Source organism: Citrus clementina, unplaced genomic scaffold (genome assembly GCF_000493195.1).
Source record: "Citrus clementina cultivar Clemenules unplaced genomic scaffold, Citrus_clementina_v1.0 scaffold_3, whole genome shotgun sequence".
NCBI classification, from domain to species: Eukaryota; Viridiplantae; Streptophyta; class Magnoliopsida; order Sapindales; family Rutaceae; genus Citrus; species Citrus x clementina.
The window spans coordinates 4,048,416-4,071,246 of record NW_006262339.1 but is presented as its reverse complement, the minus strand read 5'-3'; the positions used below and the strand labels follow the sequence as shown (position 1 = coordinate 4,071,246).

Here is a 22,831-nt window from a genome sequence, read left to right as displayed (position 1 = left end):
CTTATTTTAATATATTATAAAAAATACGTATTTTATATTTTAATTTGTTTTAAAAAATTATTAAGGTCATGTTTTGAATTGAATTGTTATATTTTTTAATTTATCCATAAAAAATTGTAATTATAAAATAAAAGTTAATAATATTTAGTAAATATAATTTTTAAATAATAATTTTAATAAAATTATTAAAAAATTATAAATTTTTTATCCAACAAATAAAAAATTATATCAACATAACTTTTAAGATACAAAAATTAATATTTATTAAATATTTTAATTTCGTAACTTTTAAATTATAATTCGTCAATTCCAATCTCAAACGAGACCTAAAATAAGTGATTCAGATATTATAAAATTACTATTTGATGAAAATTCCCCATATTATATAAAATGACCAAATATATATTTGAAGAATGATAAAGTATTCTTTAATAATGTTTTATGTGTACGTAAAATCCACGTGTTATTTGAGATGAAAGCCTTCTGGGCTTCCAATTCTATATTTATATGGTGAGTTAGAGTTTGTGAGTATAATCTATTAAATTTAATGAATAAAAAATAAATCACATCGAATTCTGAGCCGTCAGAGAAAAAATGCCGGAGACACTCTCGTGAGTCCTGTTTCCTGCTCTCAGTCGTGGGTGTTGAAAATTTTCCTTCATGCAGCAGTAGTACTTTCTTCCAAGAAAATAATTATAATTTTTTTTAAAGTAATGGGGAAACGAAAGCGCGGTGATGCTAACAATCCGATAGATATTGTCTCTTCAACTCCTGGTAAATCGCTCTTTTTTGTGTGCTTTAATTTATTCTTCCTTGAATTGTCTCTCTTTTGTTTGGTCGATGGTTTACGGGCCTGTGTTTGGTCGCTGAGAAAACGCGGGAGAAAATATGGAAAGTTTTTAATTTAATAATGTAGATTAGTCTAGATAGTCGATAGTGTTGTTTATGAGGGTCGGTTGGTTTTCATTTGGTTACGATATGTGAATTTTTGTTTGTTTACTTCAATAATTTTGGACAATCTTAGGTGATAATGATAGAAACAGATGCATTTCCCAATTTGTTTTTAATCCTAGAAAATAAAAATAAAAATCTTTCTTTATTTTGCTTTGCAAGATGAAATTGGGATCCTGGACCAGTTTTAGAGTTAATTATTATACTTCACAGAACTTGATAGAACTTCGATGGCTCATGGCTTCATATAGTTTCTTTAGCCTATCGTTTTGAATGATTAAGCTAACTGCTTCATTCCAACTTATTAATATGTTTATAGTAGTACAGCCCAAGTGAAGTTTCCTAAAATTGTCCGAAGAGTCACGCCATTGTCTTATGTTGAGTTCGACTGTATTGCAAATTCTGAACAACAAATAGAGCAACTTAATTCATTTTATGCATCCATATATATTTGAATTGTTTAGAAATTATATTAGGTAATTGATAAAGAAGATTAATGGGTTAATGTTCAATGTTGTTGCAGAGGATCCTGGTCATTTGTCAAAGCATCGGACATGTTGGCTGCATACAGTAGCATTTTTACATGCTCGAAAGATGAAGATATCTAAACAGAAGATAAGAAACTTTGAATTGACTGCCCCATGTTTTCTAGGTACTTTTTCTTGTCGTAGACGATCAAAGAGAAGAGTTAAGTGCAAGAATACAAGCCTCATTAAGGGCAAGAATTCAAGTTCAGTTAAGTGCAAGGATATGATCACTAAACGAAGGAAGAATAAGCTAGATTCTGGAAAATTTGAACACCTTTTGGAGTAAGCCCTAGTTTCTGCAATGTATTTTGTAGCCTGTGACTTGCCCTTACACTGAATGCATGTACAAATTTGCAGTAATTTGTGGAGGAGCTTCTCTGAGGATAAGAAGGCTGGCTTTACATATCTCGACTCTTTATGGTTTGACTTGTATAGGAAACCATCCAGCAAAGCAAAGGTTTTGACATGGATCAAGAGGAAACATATTTTTTCAAAGAAATATGTCCTTGTTCCAATAGTTTGCTGGTGTGTATTTTATTTCACCTTGAAAACTGATTGTCTGATTCCTTGTCAGTGCATGGAATTATATAATCTTAAAATGCTATTTTTAGGAGACACTGGAACCTCTTAATCTTATGCAACTTTGGCGGGAGTTTCGAATCAAAAACAAGAACACCCTGCATGCTTTTGCTTGATTCACTTGAAATGTCAAATCCTTGGCGGTTTGAACCAGATATAAGAAAGTATGTGACTCTTTATTTCTTTGGTGTGTTTGTGTGTCTGTGTACCAGCATTATTGTATCTGTTTATTGCACAAGTTGAGTGTTCAACCTGCGTTCTGGGTTTTGAAGGTTTGTGATGGACATATACAAAGCAGAGGAAAGACCTGAAACCAAGGAGTTGATATCTCGAATTCCATTATTGGTGCCTAAGGTAACCATCATAAGAGCTATTAATTAATTTTACATAACACCCTCTGAATTTGCACCTGTAAATACTATACTTGTTTTAGGTGCCACAGCAAAGAAATGGTGAAGAATGTGGAAACTTTGTTCTCTACTTCATTAATCTATTTGTAGAGGGTGCTCCAGAGAATTTTAACCTTGAGGACTATCCATACTTTGTAAGTTTTCTTGTTTGTGTCATGTTTGTCACCTGCAGGATTGTTCTTATGTATTAGTGACTGAGTTCCTCATCTCTTCAATACACTGCAGATGGAAAAGAATTGGTTTACTGCAGAAGACCTGGATTGCTTTTGTGAGAGACTCAACTCCTCTGAAAACTGATTTGCATTAGTTTCGCTAGATGCAATGTACGATTTGCATTAGTTTCGCTAGATGCAATATATGTAAGTTCTTTAACATATTTGTATATGTAGGGATTAGTTCTCTGAGGTTTATTTTGAAACATTATGATTTATAAGGTTATGATTTAGGCATGGAGCTGAAGCATATATTAGCTGCAATCTCTAGGATGGCAGATGACGATGTCTTGATCAATTTAAGGCATTTTTTACTGTCTCGGCTTGCTATTATATTGTTAGGCAAGATTCTCGGTATTGAGTTACTCGAGCTCTTCACAACAGCATATTCTAGTCTTCACCCAATACTTAGATATTTAAACTAATTTGACTTGCAGAGAACCTGTTGCTCTCACAACTCTAACTCGGCTCCGCAGTTCTGCTTTGAGCTCATAACTCAGCTCCGCAGTTCTGCTTATATCCAAGACATTGATCCAAATAAAAGAATCAGATCTGAAATATCGAACTAGGTTGAAGGCGGTAAAACCACCTGTAGAATTTTCTGCATCACTGAAACCAACATATGTATTAGGGATATTTTGTTCTGGACCTTACAAGGTGCTCCTTCCTTCAAGGAACAGAGAAGCTAGTGCACTTTTCTTTTGTGTGGAAATCCAGCATGGAGATCAGGAGATGAAATATGTAAATTTAGAGCACTTGGAAATAAAAAATAACAAACAATAGCAGTATTTACTGGCAACAATTGTAAGCCGCATAAAGCAAAACAAGCCAATCATTTCATACATCATATGCTCAAAGCTTTGCTCAAAATGGTAGCAAACAATCTAGCAGCTAAAATTCCATACACCATAAGCGCATTTGAACGCATACACTAGGACAAATGGCTCAACTTGTCAGTGCTATTAACAATGTGAAACTACACTAACACAACAAAACATGACAACTAAGCTAATTTTTTAGGCATATCAATATCAGTGCAAGTCAGCAAAGTGTGGTCGGTAACAAAAATACGTTCTTTTCTTTACACCTAAATCTGTAATCAGAAGCTGATTCCTCAAAAAGTATTTTCAGTGTGTTGTTATCAGAAGTTAGCAATAGGGAATGTCACCATCTGGAACCTCCCAGTTATCATCTTCATCATCGTCCCCCTCCTTCTTAGGAGTTTTCTGTTTCACTGGAGATTTTGGCTTTGGTCGTCTGACATGAACAGAATAAATCAATAGCAAGCATCTAGTTCTTTGAAGAGAACATAAAACGAAAATGCATATGAGAGTGCCAACAAACATGATCAGCGACGTTTAAACAAAGCAAAATTGGAGGTACTGGCATGATTTATAGGCCAAGTATCAAGATGGAGACTTTTAATTAATTTTTGGAATCTTTAAAATAAGAAAACATATTAGCATAAAAGATATTAGAATTGTATAATCAAAACAACAGATGCCAGCAAAACACACCCTGACCGTTTTCCCAGAGAGATTTTAAGTTTGAAACTCAGCATTGCTTCCAAGGAGTACATGAAAATTCAGCTACTCTTCTACCATGAAACAATCCATTTGAACTATGCTTCCAAATATCATCAGCACATCTTTAGCAACCACCAATGGGTTGCTATGTTGTTATTGTAATGGGAAGCATAACATAAGGTACTTGATGATATCTAAATAGATCCCAGTGGACGGCATTTATATTGATTCAGCATCAAAACCTAGCAAAAAACTAAATGTGATCGTGTACTAGTAACTAAATTAAGAAACTGAATCATCAGCAGTTGTTCTTCAACAAATATTAACAGAAGCCCAAACTGAATACCTTTTTCGGTTCCTTTGAGCAGCGGATCTCGCTTTACGCTTCCTCTTCTCCTGACCGCTCTCAAAAAATCTTCTTCTCTTGCACTCTTGTATAATACCAGCTCTCAGCACCGCACTCCTAAACCGCCTCGCTATCTTCTCCTCGGGCTCGTCGTCGGCGACTTCTATCTGCACGTTGAAGAAATATAACACGTTTGCATTTGCCAGCGAAGGCCACGCCACCGACGTTAGGCTTAGGTCATCGTCACTTGAAATCTTTGTTGGGGGAAACCGACAGGCCACCAGCGGGGTCCAACCATTTGATTTCGTTTTGGGTGAATGTGGCGACGACAGAGAAACAACGTTAGATTGTCGCGATGGCGGTGGTGATTTTGCGGGAAGAAGAGAGAATAGGAAGTTAGAGACGACGGTGACAGCGCCGGCCATGATCGTTGATCACATAGCTCATGCCTTGCTGCCTACCCTTTTCTTCCCTAATTATTATTATTTTTTTTTTCCCTAACGTCAGGCTTTGCGACTTTGCTTAGGACCTACTACCTAGATAGGATGAGTGATTTTTGTCCCACATAGACTTGCTACGTCAACCAGATGACTCTAATAGCTCTTTGCCATGTGGCAAAGTTGGCCCTCTACTGCTCCACTCGACACTCGACTCTGACTCACCTCGCGCCACTCACGAAAAATGGGGTCCGCTTGTAATACAGCGTTTGTATCTCATACAGCTGAATTCAATATTTTATTAAAAAAAATGACAACCGTTAGATAGAAGTAAATACATCCAATGGTTAATATGTGTGATAACTCATTTTGGCGACCGAATATGGCAGTAATTATTTCATCAATTAACTTAACTAAAAAATCTCAGCCGTTGGATTGTCTCTCTCTCCATCATAATAAAAGCCTTCGCATTCTCCCTCCTATTGTTTTCTCCCACATCCAGAATTTTGGATGATAAGAACTTGTTATTCAAGAGTATTCACCACCCATCACAGCAAAGAGCAAAGATGTAGCCGAAGGAGTGCCGTTTATTCAAGCTTACTCGATCTATCACTCTCACTTCAATTCGTCGCTCAACTTCTCGAGGGCATCTTCAGTTCGTCACTCACAGCTTCAAATTTTCACTCTCGTCAATCACCTCTCTTGCTGTACCTCTCTCTTATGTCTCCCAACAACTTCGGTGAGCTCTCTCTCTAATTTAATATATGAAAAAAAATCTTATCATGTCATTTAAATATGCTTGAAGTTTCAGTTTAGTTTATGATTATTACTTGAAATTTTGAGATGATTTCCAGGGATTGATAATTGAAAGATAATTGGTAGGGCTTGTGTTTTTTTTTTTTTTTTTATCTTGAGATTATGTTTTTCACAAAAAGGAAAAAAAAAAAAAAAAAGAGGTTGCACTATCTAGCATCAAGCAACTGCAAGTAATGGGGTTTGTTTTGATGAGCTGCGAATTGGGGCTTCTCATTTTCTTGAATTATCTTCAATATAAGTGGAAAGAGATTTCTTCTCTCCAAAAAATTATTGTATATTTCCTTTTAAATTCTAGATTGACATGTAGCCGATTTTTGATGTTTGAAGGATTTTATTAAAGAATGTGCTGCTGCCAGTGGCATGAATTAATGTAGTCTCGCTAGTATTCCTGATTTGGGGTAATGATGTAATTGAACGATTATATTTCGATTATTCTTATATTTGAATCCAGTGATATTGTGGTGGTTTTATGATAATATTCTATCGTTTTGTGCTGCATATCAGCCAATGAGTTGGGTATGTGCTGGGTATATGCTGTATGGGGTTGTTGTTGAATTTACTGGACCTTGGATGTGATTCTTGCCATGTTTATAAGAAATAGACAAATGTCTTTCTATCGTAATAGAATTGTCTAAGCTGCGTTACGATAAATGTTAAGTAACTATGCTTTGTAACCTTAAACCTTTATTTGTAAGACTTGGTGTACTTGACTGTGAAAGAATGTTAAATGTTGACTTATTTTCATTGGTGAAGATAAATGAAGTTAGGAAAGGTTTGTAATCACTATAACCGTGACAATTTATTGGGTAGACTTGTAATAATTTTATTCATGGCATGTAATTTGTTTTTATCAGAGGGCATGTTTGCTTGTAGTCTCAAATCTAGGGTAATATTTAAAATAAGTTCTGCAATATATGTTTTGCTATTTTTTATTTTTTGTTTTTATTTTAATTGGTTTTAGTATTACTTGGAGGGGAATTCTGATCTGCTGAAGTTAATGAAGCTGGTGCAGCAAGCAGGCCTTTATCTTAATCTTACAATTGGCCCTTGCGATTGTGGTAAGTGGAATTTTGTGTAAGTTACAACAATATAATTTTTTGAAAAGAGCCGACAAGACTCTCTATTTTCTTTTGTTTTTTTGGAATGTTGAGCAAAAATTTTCTTTATTCTCAGGGGCCCTGTTTTGCTGCAGTACATTCCAGGTATCAATCCCTCTGATATACCATCCCTTTATTAGGTGTTTATAATAATTCATGGGTTTTGTCATATTGGTTACAGCCCATCAGCCCCTACTCCTCTTTCCCAGCAACCTTCAATGCTTTTTTTTTATAATTTTTTTTAAGCATTGTACTTTGATTCACGGTGAAATTTGTTTGTATGATGCTAAGTTGAGGACACGATAATAGTCATGATTTTACTGTATGTAGCAAAGATAAATGTCCATAAAATTTTATGTTGTTGAAATAATAAGATTTCGCTAATTTTGTAGTAAGAAATGAGGGCTATTGATCCCTTCCGTTTATTATATTCAATTTTTTTTTCACTCTTTCATTCATTTATTGTGAAGTGTGTTTAGGTATTAGTCATGGGCAAAGGTAAAGATCTTTACTTTGGTATTTTTGTCTTCTTGTGCTTCATTGGTATAAATGAGGAAAAAAAGCCAAAAATAAAATAAAATTATAATATTTGCATGAATTCCATCGTCTATGGTGTGTTGAATAGATTAAAAAGCAAGGAGTACAGTGATGGAATAGCAGGTGGGGGAACTATTTTTTTTTTAAAAAATATAATACATATTGATGGAATAATTATCCTTCCCTTAATTATCTAAAATTTTTCTTTTGGAAGAATACAAATGGACAGTCAGCAACGAAAGCGTAAACGACAACCAGAGGGCTTACAGAAAAAAGGTGCTCCTATTCTAAGAGCAAATGGTCAGGACGCAGTTCCAACGTCTTCAACTTATGGATTTGTCTCTTACTTGTAAGTAGTCATTGTGACTTACCTATCGACAAATAAACACACCGATACCAGATAACACTAATTAGATGTTATGGTTTTGCAGCATTGAAGAAGTTAAGCGGTTGAGAAGTGAAAATTCAGATTTGTCTGTTACGCTTGGGGTTAGTATATTCATTAAATGTAGCATGTACATCTATTATTTTGTGGGTTTTTTATGTTTTAAAACATATGCATTACCTTTTTTACAGTTACGAAAACATATTGGGAAAACCTACAAAGAACTTCCTCCCGAACAAAAGGCAAGGTACAAAAAGAGAGATGAAAGGATGGGTAATTCGGGTAATTCAAACTCACATTCTGGTGACAATGAAATAGTGGAAACTAAGTGTGTACCTGAGCGGTTTTGTGCGCTGGGTAAGAGTTTATCGGAAGAGAAGAAAAAAGCAATAAGAGAAATAGGATTTGAAAGCCTGCTTGAACTCAGATGTGGCAAGCTGAAGAGGAAGTTATGCCATTGGTTAGTTAATGAGTTTAAACCTGAAAGGAATATAATTGAACTTCATGGTCAGAAATTAGAACTTTGTCCCAAAATGTTTTCGAAAATCATGGGCGTAAAAGATGGAGGTATGGCCATTAAGATTAATGGTGCAAGTGATCATATTGCTGAAGTGCGACGTATTTTCCAACCAACAGTTAAAGGGATTCGCATCCGCACGCTCGAGGAACTAATAGAGCAATTAGATGAAGCCAACAAGATTTTCAAGGTTTGTGGATAACTCAATTACAGCGCTTGTAATTGCTTACAATTGATTGTGTTTTAAATTATGAATCTTTGTGCATAACCCCCGTTTAATCTATAATATTTGTAATTGTAGTTGTATGAAACACTTGAACTTATTTTTAAAAATGTGCACACTTAAGCTATTTATGTAGCTTATTAATGCTTGCAACCGTTCACGATGTTGATATTCTTACATAAAGTTTTTTGCAGGTTGCATTTACCTTATTTGCTATAGTGACATTGTTATGTCCAATAGGCAGTTATATTTCAACGTTGTTTCTTCATCCCATCATGTTGTTCATGCAGATCTTTTATCTCCATAATGTTGCATATGACAACATTCAGCCCGATAGGAATATACTTCCCATCACATTCTGGAACGAATCAAGGATCAAGAAGTTCATGAAGTGGCTTAGATCCAAAAGAGGGATTGGAAGCGATAAGGTAATCTCTTCTTGTAGGGTGCTTAGTTGAATTGAAAACAGAATTAGTTGCATTATGCAGTATAGGCATAAATTCATTATCTATGTCAATTCATTCATAGTTTGACTCCAAATGGAGTAATAGGTCACCATTAATTTTTGGTAATCGATTCAGTTTTTTAAATTTTCAAATCTGTCGTCAAGCTGGTCTACCACAACAGCCAAATGATTTTGATTGCGGCTATTATGTGATGAAGTATATGGATAGTCCTTGTATTGTTGTCCATGACTCTTATCAGGTTTGTACAGTTGTATCTTATTGGTGTATAATATCTTTTCTGTATTAGATTAACAAATAAGGATTTATATCAGCAAGATGAAGATCGACTTTTTAAAAAAGGTTATTTTTTTTTTAACTTTTTCAGCATGACTCGGATCACGCTCGCCTTCTTCTAGCTCTTTATTTGGTGCAATCTCCGCTTAACAAGATTAGGTGTCGACTTATTCAAGAAGCGCGCAAGTTATAGGTTGACTGTGCAGTCTTTTTTTTTTTTTGTTTGCCGAACCATTTTGTAGCATTGTAGCAACGTTAGGGTAAAAGGTTGGCAAATTTTTTGTGATGCCACCCCATTTGTTGGTATTTTGTATAGCAACTACTGTTGTTGTAGAATCCGCGAGTTCACTAACCTGGGTTAGCTGATGGGTGGCCCTCTTATTTTTTGGCTGAGGGTGCTTATTTTACAAACATGTGTGTTCCGGCAAGATTACAATTACTGCACAGGCGTACAGCAACTGTGACGGCCCTATTATTTTTTGTATATGTGAGGGTGTTTATTTAGTAAGAAATTGTACATGTAATGGTTAATCAATTGATGTGTACGCTTCTGTACAAGTTTTCTGTTTTTCTTGATTTCAGTTTTTTCTTTTTACTTGATTTCAGTTTTTTCTTTTTTAAGTGCAAGATTAAATGGTGGACGGTTTGGAATTGTTGTTTGGCTGTTGGGAAATGAGAAAGGACAATGAAAAACTAAACTCGGCACCAATTGGTTATGTGGAATAAAATGAGTATTACAGGTTTGTCCAACTAAAGGCCCCTTCGGTTTCTGATCTTGAAAACCTTGTTCAAGAATTTGAAAACAGGTGGGGAGAAGAATATGTTCTTGTTAAACAAATAAGCCTTTGGATAGATAGATTTAAAGCACATGTCAAATAGTTTACCATTTTTTAAATGCTCGTTTTCTACACACCAGAGACTACAATGTATGTTTTTCGAAACTTAAGAATTCTTCTCAATTTTACGTTAAATTAGAATATTTTTTCATAAATAAATATAACTAAAAATATTTTTCGTTCTGTTCATTTGACCAAAAATGCCTCATTTGACGCCTGGAGGGGTTGGAGACAACAGTGAAATGGCTTAAAATTTTTAGTTTTTTACTGGTTTTTATATTAAATAGTTTGAATAGAAAATATTGTTTGACAATTTAAGTGTTGGTTCTTTCGTTCTCTTAAAATTGTTGGCCTAAATGGCGAAGAAATCATTAATTTTGATGATAACAATTACATGAAAAAATGATAATTTAGTATATTTATTTAAAGGTAAACTTTCTACCCTAACTAAAATCAAGCTCAAGGCATAAATGATCAATGAGAGCTATAAAAAGGGTACGACGAGTTATAAAGAGGGTACCAACTCAAATAATTCACTTTTCCATACTCCTAATGCTAATACACTTTACTGTGTCCACGACTTTGTATCTTAAAAGCTCAAGGCTTCCTTTCATAATCTCTATAACAAATTATCAATTTTCATTGTATAAAGTTGTATATTTTACAAGGCAAATTATTTAATCAAAATGAGTATTTGAAAATTTACGGACCACATCAACAAGATTTCAGTTTTTTAGCTCCTTACGTGTTATTTTTAAACGCCTAAAAAGGACCTATACGAAAATAATTGAATATACTCGTTCAAAGTATAATTACAGAAATTAGTGCTCATGGACACAAAGTTTGCGGCTTACCTCTTCTTGTGAAGCGGCTAACCGCTTGAATTCACTTGCATGCCAGAAACATAGCGGCAACCCGCCTTCCATACGCGGCTAGCCGCATGTACATCACTTTTTGTAACCCATTCCAGAAACATAGCGGCTACCCGCCTTCATTTCGCGGCTAGCCGCATGTGCTACGCTTTTGATAACTCATTCCCAAACATAGCGGCTACCCTCCTTCCACTGTCTTCCTCCTCAATTTTTTAGAGGTCTCTCTCCCCACTCACTCTCGCTGAAAATTGCGCACTTCTTACACATTTTGTCTCCAAACTCACTCTCCGAAACCATTTTCCATCCATTTTACCTCAATTATCAACTCCCAAACTCTCATTGCATATACACGCACGACTGCCTTATGGGAGAAAATGGAACGAAAGCTTCGAATTAATCCAACGAAGAATTCAAATTACTTGGAATCTCAATACAAATATTGGTACATGTAGGCATTTAGTAGGAATATTGAATGCAAAACCAGTGGACCAATAAGTTAAAACAAGCAAACCAAAAACTGAGACAACTGAACTGAACCAAGAAAATATTTTAGATATTTAACCCACATCATTCAATTTTAATCCAATTACTGGGAACACGGAACGCAAAACATTTGCAACTGCAATTGAAAATACATCAACCGAAAAATGGAGAAACCACAACCGAAAATAGTGATCCACTTAACCAAAAAAAAATTCTAAAAAACCTAGTATGTAACCTTATTAACTGGAAATTTGACAACCGAATAGGAATAATTAACGTAAAACTAGAGAAAACGTTAGTTCAAACACATTAACCATTAAAAAACCTGATATGTAACCTTATTAACTGGTAATTTGAAGATGGAATAGGAATAATTAACGTAAAACTAGAGAAAACGTTACTTGAAACGCATTAACCATTAATAGAGAACTTAGAACGAAAACTTGGAACAGATCCAACGAAAAATTCAAATTACTTGGAATATGACATTATATATTGGTACTCGACGAACTTAGTAGGAATACCGAACGCAAAATTTCCGAATTAATAAGTTGAAACTATGAACCAAAAAATGAAACATATTAACCAAAAACTGAGACAATCAAACCAAGATATAGGTTAATGATAATTAACGCACGTAGTTGAAATTTTACCGAATTAACTGAAATCAAGAACGCAAAGCCTGTGAAACTATAATTGAAATACAACAACCAAAAATGGAGAAAGACCAACCAAAATTGGTTACCAACGTAACCAAAATAAATTTCTACTAACCTCTAACCTACTACTTAACCTTTAGAACTGGAATTTAAACGTATTAGTTGGAATATTTAACGTAAAACACAGGAGAAAACTTTAGCTGAAACACGCTAACTATTAAAAGAGAAAGTAGAACGTAAACTTGGAACGATCCAACGAAAAATTCAAAATGACTTGGAATATCACAACAGATTTTGGTACCTAACGAACTTACTACGAATATTAAACGCAAAAGAATTGAACCAATAAGTTGAAACATGTTAACAAAAATGTGAGAATTATTTACCCCAAACCGAGACAAATCAAACCAAGAAAAATATTAATGATATTTAACCCATGCAATTGAAATTTCGGCAAATTAACTGAAATCTAGAACGTAAAACCTATGAAATTTTAATTGAAATACGGCAACCACAATTGGAGAAAGAGCAACCAAAATTGGTGATCCACATAACCAAAATAAATTTCTAAAAACCAAACCTGGTACCAAACCTTAATAACTGGAATCTCAACGAGTTAATTGGAATATTTAACATAAAATTTGAGATAATATTAGTTGAAATATATGAACGATTGAGGGAGAAAGTAGAACGCAAAGTTGGAACATATCCAACGAAAAATTCAAATGACTTGGAATCTAACAACAAATATTGGTACTTGATGAATTTACCAGAAATAGCGAACGCAAAATTAGTGAACCGATAAGTTGAAACATGTTAACCAAAAAGTGAAAATTATGAACCAAAACCGACACAAATCACACCAAGAAAATTGTTAATGATATTTAACCAAAATATTTATAAATTTGCCGAATTAACTGGAATAAGGAACGCAAACCCTGTGAAACAATAATTGAAATACAGCAACCAAAAATGGAGAAAGACCAACCAAAATTGGTTACCAACGTAACCAAAATAAATATCTACAAACCAAACCTGGTACTTAACCTTGGGAACTGGAATTTAAACGCGTTAATTGGAATATTTAACGTAAAATAGGAGAAAACGTTAGCTGAAACCCACTAACCATTAAAAGAGAAAGTTGAACGCGAACTTGGAACAAAAAATTCAAAATGACTTGAAATATCACAACAGATGTTGGCACCCGACGAAGTTACTAGGAATATTAAACGCAAAATCAGTGAATCAATAAGTTGAAACATGTTAACAAAAATGTGAGAATTATTTACCTCAAACCGAGACAAATCAAACCAAGAAAAATGTTAATGATATTTAACCCATGCAATTGAAATTTCGGCAAATTAACTTAAATCCAGAACGTAAAACTTGTGAAATTTTAATTGAAATACGGCAACCACCATTGGAGAAAGAGCAACCAAAATTGGTGATCCACATAACCAAAATAAATTTATAGAAACCAAACTTGGTACCAAACCTTAATAACTGAAATCTCAACTATTTAATTGGAATATTTAACGTAAAACTTGAGATAATTTAGTTGAAATATATGAACCATTAAGAGAGAAAGTAGAACGAAAACTTGGAACATATCCAACGAAAAATTCAAATGACTTGGAATCTAACAACAAATATTGGTACTTGATGAATTTAGCGGAAATAACGAACGCAAAAGTAAGAGACCAATAAATTGAAAAATATGAAGCTATTAATGGAGAAGCATTACCAAAACTTGGAACTGATCAAACAAAAAAATTAATATCGTTATCTAACCTATAAAATTGGAAGCTTCACAAATTAGTTGAAATGTTAGACGTACAACTAGTGAAATAATAGTTGAAATATTGAAACCAAATGTGGAGAAAGTTTTACCCATTTTTTAAATTAATCTAACAAGAAATGGTTTTATTTCGAATTTAACCCAAAATATGCGTATTGTACGATTTTAGTGGGAATACTCAACGTAAAACTAGTGGATCAAAAAGTGGAGATAAGCAAACCAATTTGTGAGAAAGTGTAATCAAAATTAGGTACGTGTTAAATTAACTTGGAATGTCACCAAATATATTGATATTTAACCAAAAAAATCGAGACATACTTATTTTAATTGTTTTAACTTTTATTCAAGCAAAATATTATTTTTTCCCCTTAAATATTGTTTGTGTTCAATATTTACTAATTTTCCTTGACTTTTTCCATTTTATTTTTATTTTTTCCGCATTAAAAAATTTGTTTTTTAAATTATTAAATGAACAACCGGTAAAATACCGGTTGTTCAAGTTTCCTTATTACTGTTGAGCGGCTGTATCACAAACAGCACTGTATTATAGGAAGACTCCGAAAAATGAACATGTTTTCTGATGTCCAGTCACTCGATGTTGATTTTTATAAATTGGGATTGTACATAAAATACACCTAATCAATTGTTCTACAAAATAATTATATAAATAAGAGCTTTCATTATTATTGTGAATTTGTGATAATTAATTTAATTTCATAAAATTAACAAAAAGGGCAAATCTACATTCTATGAAACTCATCCATTCTCACACCGTTAGAATGGTTCTACAAACAGCGATACAGAGGACAAAAATAAAATAAAAATTGAGGAAGGTGCCGCCTTCAAACTGCTGTTTTCCATACTTCCTAATTTATATACATTTCTGAATGGTCCCCCATTTCACTTGAATGTGTTGCCCAGAGTCGAGCCACCGAAAAATTGCACTTCTTGCCGGTATCTCCACAGCAGATGAGTTGGATTGATTGACTGTCTTATTAGCTAAACTTAAACCCGATGGTATTTTTCGTAGCAGCCCAATGGGCTGGTTCCCTTCTGGACACGCTTCATTTACTTTGCTTTACAGATGTTTTTGCTGATATTCAGATTTGGGTTGCATAAGGGTTTGGAGTATTCCAAGAACTTGGAGAGTGGAGACCCAACCAGAAGAAGTAGAATTGTGCGAGCAAAACTACTGCAAAATGAATGATACGAACTGTACAAACAAGGGTTCAGAAGCAGCAAGATCAGCAGGTCTAGTGTTCCGAATTTGAGTGGGGGATTTTGATCATTCCCTTAGAGAGACTGGATGATGGACCCACACTCTTTAACTTGAATGTACTTTCAGCCGGCTCTAGTGCTCGTGAAGCTTGGAGGGCCATTTCGGCATGGAGTTGGAGACATGACATAGCCAACTGCACAATAATGTAATGTCAGTCATTTGGGCATGTGTAACATAAACAAAAGTCAAATGAAAAAATGTAAACGAAATGCAAATATTAGAACATTATTTAGACATAATGAGTTGACAGTCGGGGGAAATAGAGAATTACAAATAACAGTCCCAGATAAACTCCAACAGACTATTTCCAGTAAAGAAAGAAACATCATTTGATAACATCTTAGCACATGCTTAAAGACTTTTGAAAGCAGATATTATAGCCTTTGAAGAAATCAAAACTAAAAATGAAAAAGCAGTCATTAAATTTGAGCGTAAATGATGCTTTAAAATTCCTAGCTTACCATGTAACATTCTTTATCTGTATCCGAGTCAGCTACATGAAGGGCCCAACTCCGAACCCATTCAAGCCCGTTACAAAGTTCATCATTTCCTTCAACCAAGGCGGATGATACAAAAGAAGGATGAACCGCAACTAAAACACATGAAGCGGCAAAAAGAACAGCTCTTCTGACATATGCTTCTTTGTGATGGCATATGTCCCTGCAATAAGTTAGTACCTTGAGGTTAAGCGAGAGATAAACATATAATTTCAATGAACTGCAGAGTAAACAGATCTGCACAGAAGCAGAGGATAATTATTATTATGGGTTGCAGAATGAACCACCGTACATACACCAAATGATCACTTCCCGCACCAGATTGTAGTAAAGGATGATTTTACCCTGACAGTAAATATTGAACCATAAATGGAAGGTCGTTATTTACCTAGATCTCAACATATCTAGAAGAGCAGGAGCCAATGCAGATGCTTCTGGATGCATGGATGCACATTTTATACAAACACCAAGCATATGGAGGAGTTTCCCCAAAACGATAAAATCCATCCCAAGTAAGTCAACACCATGCCTTTTTCTATCAAATCCCTGCATGGCAGGAAGCATAAAAGCCGCTGCATATAGAGGAAATTTATTATGGGACCATTCCACATGGTTTTCTGACATATTAGCTGATCTGAGGCTCCATCTGCGTGTCTTCCCTTTCTTGATCTGACCACGCTTTGATGGAAGTTCTCTCTCATAACAATTTGACCAGTTTAGCAGGGTTCCTGTCCCTGAGACCTCTTTCCAGGCACCTGCCCCAGGGGATCCTGTGCTACTAGGCAAGAACCAGGATTGAGCCTCTGAAATGGTTGATATGAGGGCATTTGGCTGATGCTTAGGTTTCGTAGTTTTGGAGTTAGCAAGCTCCTGAGCTGCCTCTGTCATGACATCAAGTATCATTATGCGTTGGCTGACATCTACATTGGGAGAATATAGCAGTTTGTTCAGAGTATCAAGGGACTCAAATGGACATGTGACAACCAAGGCAACCAAGGCTCTCTGCCTCTTCTCTTCAGCTGATTCTTCTTCACCTTCTTCAGCCAAGTCAGAGCAACGAACCAGTACAAGATTTCTAACTAAATCACCTGCTAAATGTTTAAGTTCATCAGGTGATGCTCGAACAAGTTTTTCAGCAACATCAAGAGCCCTCTCCAACTGCAAGAGCAAACACAAGTATCAAAAAGATAACGATGAAAGCCGTACATAAAGTTGATTTACAGATAGCATGCATGACTGAATTTGTGAGATCTTCAGACCAATGACATCTACAATTTTGTGATTGCCAACTATATATTTCACCAGATTATTTCATTCAACAGATTGAATGAATGATAATAAATCATCTAGCATCAATGTTCCTGAAAAAGGTCTCAATGCATTAAGCTGTGGAGCTCCTACAAACCCAAACTAATACTTGAATTTCAAAATGTCATAAAAACATTTTGAGACAAAAAAAGACCAACAAATTGAAATGACTCACCCCATCAGCATCATCAGATTTCCGCAGAGCTCCAACTACATCAACCAACTGTGAAAAGTTTCTCTTTAAATCATCATCATCATCTGACAAGTCATATGGCTGTAAAGATGAGTCGCTCGAGGAATCAGAATTCTCACTTGCATTATCGTCATCTTGATCAGAGACTGACCGATAATTTAGTGTAGCTGGATCAACAATTTCATCTGGATCAACCAACTTATATTCAGATGATTTGTTCTTTCTACCTTTCTTATTATTCTCAGCATTGGTTATGCATTTGACTTTCTCTTCTCGCATAGAGGTTGCTGATATCTTTATATCATCAAGAGTCTCTTCCGTGAAATTTGAGTTTGGCAGATTCTTCTTGGTCGTGAATCCAAACTCCCAGTCAATGATGTCCCCAGTCAAGCTATCATCAAGATATAGAGGGTTTTTTGGATCGATTACTTTAGATAATGTTAACGCAACAGCACTAGCCATTTTCCGAACTAGATGAAGAGGGCTTTCCAGCCTGCCTGGCAGCCACCCAAAAAAGAAAAGAAATTATATAAGAAAATATACACCCAATAGCATTGTATGAGACAACCAAAAGCAAAGGAACAAGAATCTACAGCTAACTCCTGGAAGGATCAAGCGCAAAACATCCGTAGTCTCGTCTAGTTCTTCTTTTGACATCTTCTCCAGGCAAAGGCCTACAGCGGCTGTTAAATCTATTTTGGAAATTAAGGGGTTACAAGATCCGAAAAGAAGTAAAATGCAATAAAAGAATGGAAGTTCAATACCAAATCTCGTGAACATTTTGAAGCAGGAAACCCGGAAGTATAGAACATTTCTTTTAATGCAGCAGGATTTCTCATATATAAAAAATTTACTTATATTCGCCAACTTGTTCTGTAACATACATCATTAAATCAGAATCAGACAATTAAAGGAATGAGAGAGGATACATGCTTGCTGCTCCATTGTGGCCAACTGCACAAACTCCTTCTTCGACCATACGGCTACCAGACGCTGCACAGTGTCTATAAGACCTACGGTTTCATGATCCTTTGATAGCGGATCAGCAACAGGTGGGCAGCCAAAAACAGCGAATTGGAGAATCCATCGAAGGCAACAAACAGGAAATACTTTCCACAGTAAAAATTTATCCACAAACATAGACCTTGCGAAGCAAAAAAGAAAAAAAAATTGACATCCACTATCATTGGAAGCAAAAGCTCAATGCATTCATCAGCAAAAGAAAAAATAAATAAAAGTACGTTCCACATGTATACGAAGAATTGGGTAGAAAGTTTGAGTTGCACCAGATAAAAATTACAGTCACCTAAACATCTGTCTGTTTTATCTCTCATAATTTTGCAAGTAATTATAGAGGATCAAAGTTTTCAAGCAAAATTCTTAAATTCCAATCCTACTTTATGTACGATAAACTACAATGTCAATCAATCCCAATTCATTAGAGATAGAGAAGGGACTGTCTATCACAGAACATCCTCCTCTCAGCACAAACCCCCTGCTTCTTTCTTTTTCTCTTCCTCTGAAAGAAAACAAACAGAAAGTAAGGAAGTACATCTGAAGGAGAACGAGGCAGAGAGGAGGGAGGAGAAGCAAAAGGCATACACAAGAAATATCTCCTGCAGTTTCTAGGAAGATTTCAAAATTTCAAGATTACACATTACACAATTGATATACTGCAAATTTTTCATGGTTTCATACCATTTAATTTCACATGAAATGAATTGTCAATTGTCACTTTATTAAATTCTGGATGGTCTAATGCAACAAGAGAGAGGCAGGCAGAGAGAGAGATCTCTTCACATGGTAAAAGAAAATAAATGGTAAGTTTGTCCACTGACCTGACTGATGTCTGTTGGTAAAAGATCTGATGAAACATTAACCATATAATCCAATATGCTTCAACATCAGTGACATGCTCAGATGCCAGCTGATGCAAAAGCAGTTCAGACATTCTTTCAACAGTATAAGGGTCTTTAATTGCTCCCATTATCTTCGACCAGACCTGGGATCCAGGGTTTGACCCAAACAATTCTGTGAGATCAGCATCACTGTTGGACAATAAGACTTGCCGAACGTGTCTAAAAATCTGAGAAATAACTTCATGTAACAGTACATCTGGCAAATAGAGAAATTAGTTACTCAGTGCCAACTCTAGTACCATCCATCCAGCAGAAAGAAATAAAGAAAATTTATCCGGAAATAGTAAATTCTCAAGGAAAATTCATCAGGAAACTGGATGCCTTCCTCAGCTGTAGCCAGTTTGACCATCCAGTGTTGTCACGACACAAATACAACATGATAAGACGTATGTGCAAAATCCTTTTCTTGTTTCATAAAAAAATATAACTTGGGAATAACTGTGCATGATATATTGAAGTTACCTGAAGAACCACGTCTACAAATGCGACAAAATGTTTCCCCTACAAACAGCAAAGTACCATCTGTTTCAGATATGCCGAAGGAAGCTTCTTTATCTGAAAGTGTGATAGCCCTTTCTTCTGCTCCCAATAGAAGTTGAATGGTTAGCTGCTTGAAGAACAAACTACGAGACACTTGTAAAGAGTAAACAAATGATCAATGATAGTTATAAAGAAATGGTCAGCCTATAAAGAAATAATAATAGTGTGTTGCCTAGTCCGTTACTAAGATTGGATAAGTGGAAATCAAACTATAGCTGAATAGAACATAACTTGCCAAAGCACACACATAAACATGTAGATATAAATGACAAACCACACAACATCCAATACATAAGAGCATAAGGATACTGTGATGAGAGTGAAGTTGGCGCCCTCAGCCCTGCTTTGTCAGGAACAGATGCTACAAGCTGTGCCACCCTAGAAATAATTGGCCTCGGCCATCCATTAGTAGAATCTTCTGACATGCTAGTTACGCTAAATTCTCGAGCCATCTGGAGCACTCCATTGTTTTCAAGCAAGCAAAGTACGACTAATCTGTCATAAAAGCTTAGAAGTTTGTTAAAGTGCTTGATCAAATATGATGAAACATTAGAAATTCGTATGATTGTCATCAGTTCGTCATCATACGCTAAATAAAAAAAAATAGAAATTTGTTACATGAGTGTCCATTCGATTAAATATGATGGTCATACTGCAATTCTTACAGCAAAGCCTAACATACCACAATAAACCATCTATACTGTAGTATATATCAGATGAAACAATGTAGCATCCTCAAGATGCATGCAAATATATTTAAATAGCAAACAGAACAAAGCTTTTACTCATACCTTTCCACATTTGACTGAATAGCATTAATATCAATAACATCACTTCTACTCTGCTGCAGACAAGGAACCAGAGTCTGAGCAACCTCAACAGCTAGCCCATTAACAAAAAAAATATCATAGACATGTTTCCGTGCTGAAAAGGGGAAACAAGCTAGCCAATTTGAAGCCACATCTGCATGCAATAGCAATATTATAAGCAATAATGGACATGCAAAATACAACATACATAATAACACTGGGGATCAAATAGTACAAAAAGAGCTAAATCTTCCTCAAGCATAAAAATCAAACCATCAGCCATCACCTCTACCCCATGTTAACTTCCATCCGTATGAACAAGTCATCCACTCATCATTCATGAACATATGATTCTGTTCAATCATCAGCTTGTCCACAAATCTAAGTTTACATACGACCTTCTACAAAATAGCTAAAATATCATGTGTGTTCAGCTAAACTTCCCTGAATGCGACCATTATAAATGTGTATTCTCTTGCAACCCTTTAATCTGTATCTATCCTTTTTTTTTAAATTATTTTTCAAACAAGTTCAATTCACCTTTCACTTGGCTCAGTCACACCTTTAGAAATTATAAAACTTGCATGCTCTACCAAGTATCATATAAAGAAGCAAATAAGAAATCAGTAGAGTAAAAAATCCATCTTATCCTGAAGCTTTATATTATGAATGTGAAAAAATACTATTGAAGCATAAGAGCAAGGCAATTTAAAAAAAAAAAATTACCAAGCAATAAAAAGCGAGCCAATGTTGAAAATGCAGGCCCTTGGTAGAATACCTGCCACAAATCGTCCCTTTCATTTGCACAAGGAACCTTTGCACTAAGGACCTACACACACCGAAACCAGAAAGCATCAAATAAATAAAATCGAGTAATTTTAGAAAAACAATTGCTCTCTGAGTTGTGAGAATTCCCCTCCAGTGAAATGAATAAGACAAACCTGATCTCTGTAACGCTGATCAATAACACCTGCAGTTCACCAATATATATAAGCTAATCACTAGCATTCATAAGCAAAATAGAATAACAACAATAATAAGCTTAAGTTTTCAACTGCAAACTTAATTTAGTTATTAATAAGTTCTCAGTTCCCGAAGACAAGTCAACTGCTGATTTTGTTAACTTCAAAGTCAAATTTTCTATATCGCTTCACATTAAACACTTTCCTACATTTTCTAGGCAACCGAACAACGAATTAAGTAACTGAAACTTCAAAAAATATATGGAGTGCTTGCGACTCAGACCTGAGAGAAGACAAGAATCGATGGGGAAGAGAAGCGAAGCAATCGAATGAAGAGCGCAAATGACTTCGTCAACGCGGTTGGCGTTTTTAACAGCTGTGATAACTTCTCCGACCTTTTCAATGATTCTAGTTTCTAGTTCTCTCCTTCTTTTCTTTGAATCGTTCTCCATGTTTTTTGTGTTTTCTATTATCTTATTCCTGCGGCTGCCCGGCTTTTCGGAAACGAATATTTTTGTTTTCTGGAAATCAAAATTTAGTTTCCGGAAGTCGATGTATGTATATGCTGTATGTCGCAAAGCTCGCCTGTAGAAGACGAGTTTATGCTGTGAGCGGCAAAACAATTTCCCTCTGCGCCGAAGGACACTCCAGCATTCCGCCGGGGAGGAACTGCGTACTTCGAGAAAATAAGTGTATTGGTTAATTTCACTTCAGCCCTTATTTGTTACCCAATCATTTAAGTCTCCAATTTTATTTTATTTTTTCTAATGGCCATTGACTATTAGGACCATTTGAGGTTATTTTTAAAAGTTTAAAAATAATATTAAAAATTAAAAATTAATTTTAGTGTTTAATAAATTTTTTAAAATTTATTTTTGATAAAATTATTCTATCTTATAAATTTTAAAAATTAGAAAAAGAATAATTTTTTAAATTTTAATTTTAAGAATCAATTTTATACTTAATATAATTATATATATACCCTCATATACAATAAAAATCTAAATTATTATTATTAATTAGGAAATAAAATTATTAATTTTAAAGAGACTATTATTACTACTAATTATATAGAGATGAAAAAATAAAATTAATAATATAAAACATTTATTTTAGTTATCAATTATTATATATACAATAAAAAATATTTTATGTACATATTTATAAATATATAAATAAATTTTATTAAACATTTGTTCAATTTAATTATTTATATTCTTACAGTAGGTTAAAGATAAGATTTATCAAATACATATGACTGTTTTTAAAACTTACAAATTTTTTAAAAATAAATTTTATCAAACATTTAACTTTTTTTATAATTGATTATTTCTACAGTAAATCTAACAACAATTATTTTAAAGTTATAATAT

General features: G+C 34.6%; 4 protein-coding genes across 9 annotated transcripts; 2 read left to right on the top strand and 2 right to left on the bottom strand.

The window, feature by feature from the left end:
* The first annotated feature begins 487 nt into the window (after positions 1–487).
* Positions 488–2,995, top strand: LOC18047731 (probable ubiquitin-like-specific protease 2B). 2 transcript variants are annotated; one of them, XM_006439976.2, is made up of 7 exons: positions 491–774; positions 1,475–1,760; positions 1,836–2,003; positions 2,090–2,221; positions 2,330–2,411; positions 2,491–2,601; positions 2,693–2,995. In XM_006439976.2, the coding sequence occupies exons 1-7, from the start codon at positions 714–716 to the stop codon at positions 2,762–2,764; spliced, it is 912 nt and encodes a 303-aa protein (XP_006440039.1). In that variant the 5' UTR covers positions 491–713; the 3' UTR covers positions 2,765–2,995. The 2 variants fall into 2 exon arrangements, with proteins under 2 accessions (XP_006440040.1, XP_006440039.1); XM_006439977.2 differs by lacking the exon at positions 2,090–2,221 and having other exon boundaries at positions 488–774.
* An 80-nt stretch (positions 2,996–3,075) lies between these two features.
* Positions 3,076–5,090, bottom strand: LOC18047730 (30S ribosomal protein S21, chloroplastic). 5 transcript variants are annotated; one of them, XM_024189174.1, is made up of 2 exons: positions 4,552–5,090; positions 3,076–3,288 (listed from the first exon to the last, which is right to left on the bottom strand). In XM_024189174.1, the coding sequence occupies exons 1-2, from the start codon at positions 4,974–4,976 to the stop codon at positions 3,096–3,098; spliced, it is 618 nt and encodes a 205-aa protein (XP_024044942.1). In that variant the 5' UTR covers positions 4,977–5,090; the 3' UTR covers positions 3,076–3,095. The 5 variants fall into 5 exon arrangements, 4 of the variants coding, with proteins under 4 accessions (XP_024044942.1, XP_006440038.1, XP_024044943.1 ...); XM_006439975.2 differs by lacking the exon at positions 3,076–3,288 and adding an exon at positions 3,494–3,936 and having other exon boundaries at positions 4,552–5,082; XR_002906577.1 differs by lacking the exon at positions 3,076–3,288 and adding an exon at positions 3,887–3,936 and having other exon boundaries at positions 4,203–4,637.
* A 471-nt stretch (positions 5,091–5,561) lies between these two features.
* Positions 5,562–9,834, top strand: LOC18047729. The gene is made up of 9 exons (XM_024189456.1): positions 5,562–5,727; positions 6,808–6,862; positions 6,978–7,006; positions 7,653–7,787; positions 7,870–7,927; positions 8,015–8,530; positions 8,854–8,991; positions 9,191–9,268; positions 9,395–9,834. The coding sequence occupies exons 4-9, from the start codon at positions 7,660–7,662 to the stop codon at positions 9,494–9,496; spliced, it is 1,020 nt and encodes a 339-aa protein (XP_024045224.1). The 5' UTR covers positions 5,562–5,727; positions 6,808–6,862; positions 6,978–7,006; positions 7,653–7,659; the 3' UTR covers positions 9,497–9,834.
* A 4,824-nt stretch (positions 9,835–14,658) lies between these two features.
* LOC18047728 lies at positions 14,659–22,126 on the bottom strand. Its single transcript, XM_024188331.1, has 13 exons — positions 21,742–22,126; positions 21,438–21,466; positions 21,223–21,325; positions 20,479–20,650; positions 19,997–20,182; positions 19,610–19,770; positions 19,067–19,343; positions 18,158–18,372; positions 17,822–17,920; positions 17,211–17,725; positions 16,116–16,885; positions 15,692–15,890; positions 14,659–15,363 (listed from the first exon to the last, which is right to left on the bottom strand). Exons 1-13 carry the CDS (start codon positions 21,908–21,910, stop codon positions 15,205–15,207), a joined length of 3,054 nt encoding a protein of 1,017 aa, XP_024044099.1. The 5' UTR covers positions 21,911–22,126; the 3' UTR covers positions 14,659–15,204.
* Between the last annotated feature and the right edge of the window lie 705 nt (positions 22,127–22,831).